At 42.0% G+C, this 14,802-nt stretch overlaps 1 protein-coding gene across 1 annotated transcript; it reads right to left on the bottom strand.

Annotated features, from left to right (window-relative positions):
* Window positions 1-11,776: 11,776 nt before the first annotated feature.
* On the bottom strand, window positions 11,777-14,417 carry LOC142748318 (beta-4C adrenergic receptor-like). Its single transcript, XM_075855410.1, has one exon. It carries the CDS (start codon window positions 14,313-14,315, stop codon window positions 13,080-13,082), a length of 1,236 nt encoding a protein of 411 aa, XP_075711525.1. The 5' UTR covers window positions 14,316-14,417; the 3' UTR covers window positions 11,777-13,079.
* Between the last annotated feature and the right edge of the window lie 385 nt (window positions 14,418-14,802).

A 14,802-nucleotide genomic window follows, 5' to 3' on the forward strand; every position in this document is an offset into this window, starting at 1 on the left:
ACAAAATGATATTATGCAGATACTGAACAGGTATTGGCGTATTCTCAGTTCTGATGTAGATTTAGTAGATCAGATCACACAGAGGCCGTCTGTTACGTATCGGAGAGGGAAAAACATAAGGGACAGAGTCATGCATAGCTGTTTTGACCCCATTTCACCTAGGGGTACGTGGCTGGATAGACAAATACCAGGCACTTTTAGATGTGGTAGCTGTAAAGCCTGTGAATTCATTTTTAAAGGGAATAGCTTCACTAGTGTTGTTACACAGAAACAATACAATATTCGTGATTATGTCAATTGCAAGACAGCGGGAGTGGTCTACCTAATCACATGTCCATGCCCCCTTAATTATGTGGGTAAAACAGCACGACAATTTCGTCGCCGTATTAGGGAGCATGTTGGAGATATTATCCATGTTAGGGACACCCCAATATCTAAGCATGTGCATGCTAAACACCAAGGTCAGGCATCATGCTTAAAGTTTCAAGCAATTGAACTTGTTAGACCCCCTAAAAGAGGAGGGGACTGGGACAACCTGATTTTACGCAAAGAAGCACAATGGATCCATAGACTGGAATGTATACAACCAGCAGGTTTAAATGAGCAGACTAATTATACATGTTTTATTTAACATGCCTCACCATTCCCTTATGGGTGGCCTTTCTCCACTGGGTTGCCTATAAGGTGGGTGAGTTCATATTGCCTAATATACTAAGTTTTGAGATGGCCATATGGGTCAACCGATACATTTGGAGATCGCCTGTCAGTCCCTCCTGATATGAGGGATCTAGTATTCTTGCCCACCTCACATGTGTTTAATTACTTTTGAGTTGCTCTGTGAGGTAGTCTACTTGCGGTGTTTAACTGTCCCGCAAGATATACTTATAATACATTATCGTGTAGCGCTTACCTCCTCGTGTTTGGCAGTCCGGGCGACTTGTCCTTGGCTTCTACTGCGCCTGCGCGTTCGGGTTGATGCGGCCGATGATGACCCCTGGTTGTCAGCTGACGGCGGGGGGTCACATGGGCAGGTGTCACGAATCGAGTGGGTGTTGGGATTGGTCAGTTCATGTGTTGCCGCCTAATACGAGGGGTGGAGTTTTAGCGTTTATAGTAACCTAGCGCCTGCAATGAAGTATGCCGTTGACATCGATACGTGCATCTTGCCGTGACGCACAGCAGAATATCTGCTGGTGAATATCACTATCGCTGGTGAAGAGGCCAGAGTTACCAAGATACGGACCCCTGAGGATGAGTATCTGAAACGCGTAGGGTCGTTTATTGTTTATGGAATGTTTGCATTGGGGACAGTCATATTGTGTTACACCCAGTACTAGGAGAGCCGATTCATTCGGACACCTGTGCTTTATTTGGGGATTGTACTACTGGTGTGCCCTGGATATATGCTGATTCCAGACAAAATATCGTTACAAACACCGAGATATATGCATCATAATGACTCAGTGTTTTTTGTTTAATACATTTTTTAATAATCACGGTGGGGCTTATGTCACAGTGGTGTGTTACCCCTGTTTTTAACAAGTTACTATTAAAAGGTATTTTTTACTTAATTGTTACTTCAGTGAACCTTATACATTTTTCATATTGTGGGAGCACAATTAAACTTTCATCAAACTATACAGTGAAATTACATTTAGTCCATACAGTTAATAATTTCATTATATCTAGGTATGGCAGCCTTTGCACTTTCTGAATTAAACACAGATGGGTGGATGAGTGAGGCTAAAAGCGTTTTTTCTGAATGTGAACTGATGTATACAGTTCAGGGTGCATCTCTTAAATCTACCTTCAAAAACCTTAATAGATTGCATAAAGATTATACTAGAAGTTGGTGGGAGATCCAGAGTCTGGAAAACTATTTAAAGAACAAGATAGTTCCCAGAGGTCTCAGGGTCCCCATTGTCCCAGCATCAAGATTAAAAACCGCTAATATAAAAGAAAGGTGGGAACAGGAGATCACAGGGAGCTCACTTAGGCTGATGCAGATTTTGGTAGAGGAAGAAAAAGTCCAGTTTGACTTTATTAGTGCTGACCTTAAAAAAGAGATTGAGGCAGCTAAATCCTTGGTAGATACCCCTGGTTTTGATAAAAGGGACAAAATCCTCCAACAAACTTTAGAAAGTTTCACTAATCATCTAAAAGAACGTAAACACTTCCAATTCCAGAGAGATCTACAGGAATTTAGGGAGAAAAAAGCGTACGATTTTGTCACTACACAACAACAGCAATATCAACAGACCAACAGGGGGCCGAGGGAATCTGACCCGTCCACATCAGAGAGTGAAACTACAGACTCTGAAAGAGTGGGCCCATTTTTTGGTGGTAGTGGTGGGAAACAAAAATTTAGGGGAGGAGCAAGAGGTAGAAATAGAGGCCGTGGGAGAGCCTCTTCTAACAGTGGCAATAATTTTTTAGCCAACAATCCTCCCATTTCCCGCTATATGCTGAGGGGACAAAAGGATTAGTGAAGGGGAATAATATGGATAGGCTTCAAATCATTAACCTTTCTGAATATAATTTGAGTGCATCAGAGAATACATTATTAGAAAAGGGACTTTCTTTTGTCCCTACAGTTAAATTTGACTCATTTTCGTGGATAAAAGATCTCAACTTATTTGCTCGTAAACTTAAATGGATAAAAAATTTTAAACACCATAATAGGAAAAAATGTATGGAATTAGGGTTAGAGGAGTCTGATATGGAAGGCCTTTCAGCCCTAGAGGGGTTACTAGAGGAATCTGGAAGAGCTCCAGGTATAGGTCCCTTCACCAACCTAAAAATGAAGAGTAGGAAGCTGCCACCCATAGGAGACTTTACCAATGTGGATTTATTTGTGGATATGGTGGGAGATGAGATCAAAAGTCTTAGTCAGGACAGCAGGGGCATGGATAACAACTTGACTTGGTCTGAACGATTAGCTCTGACCACTTTAGAGAAAAAACAGAACATTGTTCTAAAGGCATCTGATAAAGGTGGGAACATTGTGGTCATGAGCAGGGATGATTACAAGAAAATGTGTGAGGACATTTTGTTTAACCATGACTGCTATACCATTTTAAAGGATAACCCTACGGCACTATTCAAGAAAGAGTTGCTGAGCATCTTGAGTGATGCAAAGAGCAGATCTTTGATTAGTGCAGGTGAGTTCGGGTTCCTATACCCACAATTTCCTGTTATGGCGTGTTTTTATAGTCTGCCCAAAATCCATAAAGGGTATCCTCCCTTACGTGGCAGACCCATTGTTTCAGGCATCAATAATTTAACTCAAAATGTGAGTACATATGTTGATCAGGTGTTGCGCCCTTTTGTCTTGAGTCTTACATCATATGTACGTGACACTATGGATGTCTTGAAACAGATTGACGGTATTTCTCTGGAGAAAGATACAATCCTGGCTAGTCTGGATGTTGAGGCGTTGTATTCATCCATACCTCACAAATGCGGTTATAAAGCGGTCGAGTATTATCTGGGATCTAGAGGTACTCAGTTTGCAGCTCATAACCAATTTGTTCTGCAGTTATTACAGTTTGTTCTCGAAAAAAATATATTTATTTTTGAAGACAAAATTTTTCATCAACAATGTGGTACTGCAATGGGGAGTCCTGCTGCTCCCACCTATGCAAATTTGTTTCTTGGCTGGTGGGAGGAGACAATTGTTTTTGGGGACAAATTTGTCAAATGGACTTCATCCGTTGGATTATGGATTAGATATATTGATGACGTGTTGATCCTCTGGAACTCCACAGCGGATGAGTTCCATAGTTTTGTAGCAGCCCTCAACAATAATGATATAGGACTAAAATTCACATGTGAGATCAGTGAGAAAGAATTGTCTTTTTTAGACTTGAAAATCACAAAAACAGAAGAAGGCACAATCCGAACCAAGGTACATCGGAAAGAAACAGCAACTAATAGTTTTCTGCAATGGAATAGCTGTCATCCGTATTCCCTCAAACGTGGCATTCCGAAAGGCCAATTTATGAGAGTACGCAGAAATTGTAGCTCTATGGGTGATTTTGAGTGCCAGGCCCAGGAACTCAAAACAAGATTGAAGGATAGAGGCTTCCCCAAGAGTGTTATTAGGAAGGCCTATGAGGGAGCAAGGGATGCAGATAGGCAATGTCTCCTGGTCCCTAAAAAACGGAAAGAAGAACAGGTCACGAGACTCATAGGCACCTATGATTCCAAACAAAATGATATTATGCAGATACTGAACAGGTATTGGCGTATTCTCAGTTCTGATGTAGATTTAGTAGAGCAGATCACACAGAGGCCGTCTGTTACGTATCGGAGAGGGAAAAACATAAGGGACAGAGTCATGCATAGCTGTTTTGACCCCATTTCACCTAGGGGTACGTGGCTGGATAGACAAATACCAGGCACTTTTAGATGTGGTAGCTGTAAAGCCTGTGAATTCATTTTTAAAGGGAATAGCTTCACTAGTGTTGTTACACAGAAACAATACAATATTCGTGATTATGTCAATTGCAAGACAGCGGGAGTGGTCTACCTAATCACATGTCCATGCCCCCTTAATTATGTGGGTAAAACAGCACGACAATTTCGTCGCCGTATTAGGGAGCATGTTGGAGATATTATCCATGTTAGGGACACCCCAATATCTAAGCATGTGCATGCTAAACACCAAGGTCAGGCATCATGCTTAAAGTTTCAAGCAATTGAACTTGTTAGACCCCCTAAAAGAGGAGGGGACTGGGACAACCTGATTTTACGCAAAGAAGCACAATGGATCCATAGACTGGAATGTATACAACCAGCAGGTTTAAATGAGCAGACTAATTATACATGTTTTATTTAACATGCCTCACCATTCCCTTATGGGTGGCCTTTCTCCACTGGGTTGCCTATAAGGTGGGTGAGTTCATATTGCCTAATATACTAAGTTTTGAGATGGCCATATGGGTCAACCGATACATTTGGAGATCGCCTGTCAGTCCCTCCTGATATGAGGGATCTAGTATTCTTGCCCACCTCACATGTGTTTAATTACTTTTGAGTTGCTCTGTGAGGTAGTCTACTTGCGGTGTTTAACTGTCCCGCAAGATATACTTATAATACATTATCGTGTAGCGCTTACCTCCTCGTGTTTGGCAGTCCGGGCGACTTGTCCTTGGCTTCTACTGCGCCTGCGCGTTCGGGTTGATGCGGCCGATGATGACCCCTGGTTGTCAGCTGACGGCGGGGGGTCACATGGGCAGGTGTCACGAATCGAGTGGGTGTTGGGATTGGTCAGTTCATGTGTTGCCGCCTAATACGAGGGGTGGAGTTTTAGCGTTTATAGTAACCTAGCGCCTGCAATGAAGTATGCCGTTGACATCGATACGTGCATCTTGCCGTGACGCACAGCAGAATATCTGCTGGTGAATATCACTATCGCTGGTGAAGAGGCCAGAGTTACCAAGATACGGACCCCTGAGGATGAGTATCTGAAACGCGTAGGGTCGTTTATTGTTTATGGAATGTTTGCATTGGGGACAGTCATATTGTGTTACACCCAGTACTAGGAGAGCCGATTCATTCGGACACCTGTGCTTTATTTGGGGATTGTACTACTGGTGTGCCCTGGATATATGCTGATTCCAGACAAAATATCGTTACAAACACCGAGATATATGCATCATAATGACTCAGTGTTTTTTGTTTAATACATTTTTTAATAATCACGGTGGGGCTTATGTCACAGTGGTGTGTTACCCCTGTTTTTAACAAGTTACTATTAAAAGGTATTTTTTACTTAATTGTTACTTCAGTGAACCTTATAAATTTTTCATATTGTGGGAGCACAATTAAACTTTCATCAAACTATACAGTGAAATTACATTTAGTCCATACAGTTAATAATTTCATTATATCTAGGTATGGCAGCCTTTGCACTTTCTGAATTAAACACAGATGGGTGGATGAGTGAGGCTAAAAGCGTTTTTTCTGAATGTGAACTGATGTATACAGTTCAGGGTGCATCTCTTAAATCTACCTTCAAAAACCTTAATAGATTGCATAAAGATTATACTAGAAGTTGGTGGGAGATCCAGAGTCTGGAAAACTATTTAAAGAACAAGATAGTTCCCAGAGGTCTCAGGGTCCCCATTGTCCCAGCATCAAGATTAAAAACCGCTAATATAAAAGAAAGGTGGGAACAGGAGATCACAGGGAGCTCACTTAGGCTGATGCAGATTTTGGTAGAGGAAGAAAAAGTCCAGTTTGACTTTATTAGTGCTGACCTTAAAAAAGAGATTGAGGCAGCTAAATCCTTGGTAGATACCCCTGGTTTTGATAAAAGGGACAAAATCCTCCAACAAACTTTAGAAAGGTTCACTAATCATCTAAAAGAACGTAAACACTTCCAATTCCAGAGAGATCTACAGGAATTTAGGGAGAAAAAAGCGTACGATTTTGTCACTACACAACAACAGCAATATCAACAGACCAACAGGGGGCCGAGGGAATCTGACCCGTCCACATCAGAGAGTGAAACTACAGACTCTGAAAGAGTGGGCCCATTTTTTGGTGGTAGTGGTGGGAAACAAAAATTTAGGGGAGGAGCAAGAGGTAGAAATAGAGGCCGTGGGAGAGCCTCTTCTAACAGTGGCAATAATTTTTTAGCCAACAATCCTCCCATTTCCCGCTATATGCTGAGGGGACAAAAGGATTAGTGAAGGGGAATAATATGGATAGGCTTCAAATCATTAACCTTTCTGAATATAATTTGAGTGCATCAGAGAATACATTATTAGAAAAGGGACTTTCTTTTGTCCCTACAGTTAAATTTGACTCATTTTCGTGGATAAAAGATCTCAACTTATTTGCTCGTAAACTTAAATGGATAAAAAATTTTAAACACCATAATAGGAAAAAATGTATGGAATTAGGGTTAGAGGAGTCTGATATGGAAGGCCTTTCAGCCCTAGAGGGGTTACTAGAGGAATCTGGAAGAGCTCCAGGTATAGGTCCCTTCACCAACCTAAAAATGAAGAGTAGGAAGCTGCCACCCATAGGAGACTTTACCAATGTGGATTTATTTGTGGATATGGTGGGAGATGAGATCAAAAGTCTTAGTCAGGACAGCAGGGGCATGGATAACAACTTGACTTGGTCTGAACGATTAGCTCTGACCACTTTAGAGAAAAAACAGAACATTGTTCTAAAGGCATCTGATAAAGGTGGGAACATTGTGGTCATGAGCAGGGATGATTACAAGAAAATGTGTGAGGACATTTTGTTTAACCATGACTGCTATACCATTTTAAAGGATAACCCTACGGCACTATTCAAGAAAGAGTTGCTGAGCATCTTGAGTGATGCAAAGAGCAGATCTTTGATTAGTGCAGGTGAGTTCGGGTTCCTATACCCACAATTTCCTGTTATGGCGTGTTTTTATAGTCTGCCCAAAATCCATAAAGGGTATCCTCCCTTACGTGGCAGACCCATTGTTTCAGGCATCAATAATTTAACTCAAAATGTGAGTACATATGTTGATCAGGTGTTGCGCCCTTTTGTCTTGAGTCTTACATCATATGTACGTGACACTATGGATGTCTTGAAACAGATTGACGGTATTTCTCTGGAGAAAGATACAATCCTGGCTAGTCTGGATGTTGAGGCGTTGTATTCATCCATACCTCACAAATGCGGTTATAAAGCGGTCGAGTATTATCTGGGATCTAGAGGTACTCAGTTTGCAGCTCATAACCAATTTGTTCTGCAGTTATTACAGTTTGTTCTCGAAAAAAATATATTTATTTTTGAAGACAAAATTTTTCATCAACAATGTGGTACTGCAATGGGGAGTCCTGCTGCTCCCACCTATGCAAATTTGTTTCTTGGCTGGTGGGAGGAGACAATTGTTTTTGGGGACAAATTTGTCAAATGGACTTCATCCGTTGGATTATGGATTAGATATATTGATGACGTGTTGATCCTCTGGAACTCCACAGCGGATGAGTTCCATAGTTTTGTAGCAGCCCTCAACAATAATGATATAGGACTAAAATTCACATGTGAGATCAGTGAGAAAGAATTGTCTTTTTTAGACTTGAAAATCACAAAAACAGAAGAAGGCACAATCCGAACCAAGGTACATCGGAAAGAAACAGCAACTAATAGTTTTCTGCAATGGAATAGCTGTCATCCGTATTCCCTCAAACGTGGCATTCCGAAAGGCCAATTTATGAGAGTACGCAGAAATTGTAGCTCTATGGGTGATTTTGAGTGCCAGGCCCAGGAACTCAAAACAAGATTGAAGGATAGAGGCTTCCCCAAGAGTGTTATTAGGAAGGCCTATGAGGGAGCAAGGGATGCAGATAGGCAATGTCTCCTGGTCCCTAAAAAACGGAAAGAAGAACAGGTCACGAGACTCATAGGCACCTATGATTCCAAACAAAATGATATTATGCAGATACTGAACAGGTATTGGCGTATTCTCAGTTCTGATGTAGATTTAGTAGATCAGATCACACAGAGGCCGTCTGTTACGTATCGGAGAGGGAAAAACATAAGGGACAGAGTCATGCATAGCTGTTTTGACCCCATTTCACCTAGGGGTACGTGGCTGGATAGACAAATACCAGGCACTTTTAGATGTGGTAGCTGTAAAGCCTGTGAATTCATTTTTAAAGGGAATAGCTTCACTAGTGTTGTTACACAGAAACAATACAATATTCGTGATTATGTCAATTGCAAGACAGCGGGAGTGGTCTACCTAATCACATGTCCATGCCCCCTTAATTATGTGGGTAAAACAGCACGACAATTTCGTCGCCGTATTAGGGAGCATGTTGGAGATATTATCCATGTTAGGGACACCCCAATATCTAAGCATGTGCATGCTAAACACCAAGGTCAGGCATCATGCTTAAAGTTTCAAGCAATTGAACTTGTTAGACCCCCTAAAAGAGGAGGGGACTGGGACAACCTGATTTTACGCAAAGAAGCACAATGGATCCATAGACTGGAATGTATACAACCAGCAGGTTTAAATGAGCAGACTAATTATACATGTTTTATTTAACATGCCTCACCATTCCCTTATGGGTGGCCTTTCTCCACTGGGTTGCCTATAAGGTGGGTGAGTTCATATTGCCTAATATACTAAGTTTTGATATGGCCATATGGGTCAACCGATACATTTGGAGATCGCCTGTCAGTCCCTCCTGATATGAGGGATCTAGTATTCTTGCCCACCTCACATGTGTTTAATTACTTTTGAGTTGCTCTGTGAGGTAGTCTACTTGCGGTGTTTAACTGTCCCGCAAGATATACTTATAATACATTATCGTGTAGCGCTTACCTCCTCGTGTTTGGCAGTCCGGGCGACTTGTCCTTGGCTTCTACTGCGCCTGCGCGTTCGGGTTGATGCGGCCGATGATGACCCCTGGTTGTCAGCTGACGGCGGGGGGTCACATGGGCAGGTGTCACGAATCGAGTGGGTGTTGGGATTGGTCAGTTCATGTGTTGCCGCCTAATACGAGGGGTGGAGTTTTAGCGTTTATAGTAACCTAGCGCCTGCAATGAAGTATGCCGTTGACATCGATACGTGCATCTTGCCGTGACGCACAGCAGAATATCTGCTGGTGAATATCACTATCGCTGGTGAAGAGGCCAGAGTTACCAAGATACGGACCCCTGAGGATGAGTATCTGAAACGCGTAGGGTCGTTTATTGTTTATGGAATGTTTGCATTGGGGACAGTCATATTGTGTTACACCCAGTACTAGGAGAGCCGATTCATTCGGACACCTGTGCTTTATTTGGGGATTGTACTACTGGTGTGCCCTGGATATATGCTGATTCCAGACAAAATATCGTTACAAACACCGAGATATATGCATCATAATGACTCAGTGTTTTTTGTTTAATACATTTTTTAATAATCACGGTGGGGCTTATGTCACAGTGGTGTGTTACCCCTGTTTTTAACAAGTTACTATTAAAAGGTATTTTTTACTTAATTGTTACTTCAGAGAACCTTATAAATTTTTCATATTGTGGGAGCACAATTAAATTTCTATCAAACTATACAGTGAAATTACATATAGAAAAATAGACAGTTTTATCAGATATTTCCTCTATTAATACTGTATATACATAACTTAGATTAGAATTTATACAACTGTACACATTATACATTAATACCCTCTGTAATGCTATACATATATGTGCGAGTCATTTTAAGCATGTGCAAAAAGTACTGCATGTGGGTGACAATCATTGCACAAAATGGAATTCCCACATGTTGTGTGCCACTGGAAAGTGTGTAGTCTATATGTTCAGGATACTTACTGTTTATATATGTACATATGGATGGATAGATGTAGCAGAGCTGAATTAGTTATTTCAATGGTTGTTCTAATCAAGACAACACCTTTCAATTTGTCCTTATTGGTTATATAGATGTCATAGAGGGGACACCTAATGTCTATTTGGGACACCATCTATGAGCCAAAGCTAACGGCAGCGCTCTAGCGGACTCAGTTTGTTTGATTTGCTGCCTGTAATACTACAATTGCCCTGTAGTGGCCGCTGTGGGGGAAAATGAGCAGCCCATAGCAACTTCTCCCTACAAACAGAAGCAATCAGATAATCACTGAGATTGTCTGGGATGAGACAGCCCTTTAACTCTTTGTGCTATATTGGTAATTCATCTATATGTGTAAAGATAATGAGACAGTTTAGTAGAGCGACATGCAGTCCTATGTAAACCACAAATAACACACCGTGTCATAATACAGGAAGTATATGACATTAGAGTGCCAAATGACAAACTCAGCTCTGCCAAGTCATTTAAGCAATGTCACAGTGTATTAGGTGTGTTGCCAGATAAATATCAACTACATAACATATCATTAGATTTCAATGGGTTGTGCCAACTGAGTAACTCAATATTGCTGCATCTATAATATATAGTGGAGTGCAATACATTATTAGCTTCACATTTAAGCTCTGCTACATGAAGTATAGCGAAGCTGACTTTGCCATTTGGCACAGCTCATTGTGGCATATCAGTATGTTATCCGTAGTTTTACATAGGACTGCCAGTAATACTATTATGTATTCCACAAACCTAATTGACAAATTCAGCTCTGCTACATCTGCATGTTTAAATACATATACTGTAAAGCTGGCAATTGAGGCTTTTCTTGGTCATACACTTAAGAACATTCATTTTTTCATCTATGGCATGTCCTGCTGCCGAATGAAAGGACTAGAGGATGTTACTTTTCGGCCTAGTGTTACGTTACCAGTGGTTGAACTCACTTTGTCCCAGTTCCTGGCTGCAGGGCGGTTTGCGACTTATCTAGTGCCAGTCATGTCCCCTTAGGCTGGGTTCACACGACCTATTTTCAGACGTAATGGAGGCGTTTTATGCCTCGAATTACGTCTGAAAAGACGGCTCCAATACGTCGGCAAACATCTGCCCATTGCTTGCAATGGGTCTTACGATGTACTGTGCCGACGACCTGTCATTTTACGCGTCGCTGTCAAAAGACGGCGCGTAAAATTACAGCCTCGTCAAAAGAAGTGCAGGACACTTCTTGGGACGTAATTGGAGCGGTTTTCCATTGACTCCAATGAAGAACAGCTCCAAATTACAGCCGTAAAAGACGCCCCGCAAAACGCGAGTACGAGCAATTACGTCTGAAATTCAGGAGCTGTTTTCTCCTGAAAACAGCTCTGTAATTTCAGACCTAATTGCAGTTATCGTGTGCACATACCCTAAAGGGTATGTTCACACCGCAGTGGCCGTTACGGCTGAAATTACGGGGCCATTTTCAGGAGAAAACAGCTCCTTAATTTCAGCCTTCATGGCATGTTGAAGCGCTTTTTCGCTACGTCAATTACGGACGTAAACGGAGCTGTTTTTCCATGGAGTGAATGGAAAACGGCTCCATTTAACGTCTGAAGAAGTGACAGGCACTTCTTTGACGCGGGCGTCTATTTACGCCCCGCCTTTTGACAGCGGGGCCAAAAAAAATGACCGTCGGAACAGAACATCGTAAGACCCATTCAAATGAATGGGCAGATGTTTGCCGACGCTATCGAGCCGCATTTTCGGACGTAAATCGAGGCGGAAAACGCCAGAATTACGGCCGTAAATAAGCCGTGTGAACATACCCTTACACTAATATACTCTGACTGGACACTTCATTTAGAAACTGACTATACAAGTGTTTCAAAGCAGCATATCCCTATGTGATGGGCGAGGTGCAACAGCATTATGGTATATAGATATATATAAAATGAGGAAGGGGTGGGGGTCTGTAACTAATCCCAACAAATTAAATCCAAGTAACCTGAAGATAATGTTGTGTGTTTTCGTATTAGCATGTCTAAAAACAAAGTGCATGAGAAATGTCCTATATACGGATGTAGTAGAGCTGAATTTGTTATTGGCACAACTCATTCTGATACTATGATGTATTTACTGTGGTTTTACCTAGGACTGCAGTAAACCTACTACATCACCTCAACTCACTAAACCACCTGGATGCACTAAAGAAAAATGTTAAATGACAAATTCACCTCTGCTGCTGCTTCTATTTAGCCATACAATATGTAGCAGAGCTGAATTTCTCATTTCATGTTAAGAGCAGTGATACTTTGATTAAATGTATTACAGATTTCTCTGCTATACTACAGCTAACAATTGTTGCGTTGATGACAAACTCAGCTCTACTGCATTTGTATTTATAATGTAATGCTAAAATTATAGTTGTTTTTTTTCCTTAAAGGAAATAGTAGTCTTAAATTCAGATAAAAATGGAATATAAAACACATACATAACATATCAGAAGCCACCTCTACCCGTGAGTTAGTCCATACAGTATCAAGTAAACGTGAAATTTGCACAGCAGTAAGGATTTGCTGTTGGTGCCTCCATACATAGACAGTACATGCTATACATATGGATTGCATGAAGAAGCACTTGTTTATGGAAAGGAAAGGATTGTGCAAAGCATCATCTTCTGTAAGACACAAGGGTCACCCCCATCACCTGGGTCACTACAGGGCTCAATGGAATGAGGGCTCCATTCAGTGGCTTACATGTCAGGCTGGTCATGAAGGTGGGAGTTTCCAGGACTGTTCTTCAGACTGGTCTCCTCAGTCCTGCTGCTACAACGACTACTACTGCTCAGGCTTCCATTGCCCAGCTCCGCATCTGGTAAGTGCTTGGTCCCATCACAGCTGAGCTGGTTGCTGGAGGCATACTGGCACCTTTTAGGGTCCTTAGACAAAGCATGAAGCTTTCTGTCTGCAGTCCTGGGACAACACAAGAGCTTCTTAAAAGCTTTCCTAAAATCTGGACTCCTACAATAAATGATGGGGTTGAGACCTGAGTTCACATAGCCCAACCAGTTCAAAAGCAAGAATATATTGTCTTTTATTAAGTTAGTGCAGAAGACTTTGATGATGTTGGCCACAAAGAAGGGAAGCCAACACAGAGTGAAGGTGCCCATGATAATACCCAAAGTCTTGAGGGCTTTGTGTTCTTTGATGGCTAATAACCCTGAGGGTCTTCTTTTGGAAGTCCTTCTGTTTTTGGCTGAGGGCACTGGGGCTCCATTATTAAATCTCACCTTGTCCTTTTCTATCAAGTTGACTTGTTTGGTGGCCACTATAAATACCCGGACATAGACGAAGATCATGATGACCAAGGGCACATAAAAGGAGATGGTGGAAGATATAATGGCATATGGCATGTTGGTGACAAAATCACAGCATTTGGGCTCTTCGTAACATTTCTGGGCTATTTTATTGTTGGTATCTCTCCACCAGTGGTTCATGATGGGCAAGAAGGAGATCAAGGCAGATACTGCCCATACAAAACAAACTACCAACCTTGCCCTGGCTTTGGTCACCAACATCTCGTACTTTAATGGCGAGGTGATGGCAATGTATCTGTCCAGTGCTATGACACACAAGGTCTCTATGCTGGCTGTGACACACAGGACATCCACAGAGGTCCACAGCTCACACACAATGGTGTCATACAGCCAGTTCCCGGTGACGAGGATGGTGGCACCTGGTGGAACCACCAGAACTCCCATGATCAAGTCAGCACAAGCCAAAGAGGTGATGAACACGTTGGTCATGGTTTGCAACCTTGGGGTTTTGGTTATAGCAATAATGACCATAAGGTTTCCAAAGACAATCACCAAGATCATGAATGCCAAGACTGCTCCTACAATCCATTTCCCACTGTAGCCACTATCTTCAGTGCTGTTGTTCTGGTTCAACACAAGACTCGAGGAGTTGACCTCCTGGCAAGGAGCCATGGTGAGGAGGATGATGATGAAGTGCTACTACCAGCAGCTTAGTCCTGGTGGTGTTGAGTGCAGAGAGGGGCAAGATGCCCCATGGAGCAGGTATGATGTTGTGCCATGTCAGGCTGCCTGAGAGCAATGAACAACTCCAAGCTCCAGACTCAGCTGCTGACTTCACTTTGGCAGGGATCTCTGGGTGGAGTTAGAAAGCTTGCAGTCATTAAAGGGACAGTCCCCCTTTTTACTTCTGCAATGCACTGGCACAGAGCACTAGATGTGTAATAATGTCTCTATAGTAAAGTTATTGCTGCCTGTAGTGCTTCTATAATATTGCTTTTATTGGTTGTGCCTCACCAAGTGCAGTTCCGTCTAGGGCTAAAAAGTAATACCGGGACTAAAGTGACAGCACGCTGCAACTTGTAGTCCCACATCAGATACACAGGTCTATATTATTATTGAATTATTGCAATGTGCAATGTATTTTTGGACTATACAAAGT

The sequence above is a fragment of the Rhinoderma darwinii genome, chromosome 3 (assembly GCF_050947455.1).
Source record: "Rhinoderma darwinii isolate aRhiDar2 chromosome 3, aRhiDar2.hap1, whole genome shotgun sequence".
Classification (NCBI taxonomy): domain Eukaryota; kingdom Metazoa; phylum Chordata; class Amphibia; order Anura; family Rhinodermatidae; genus Rhinoderma; species Rhinoderma darwinii.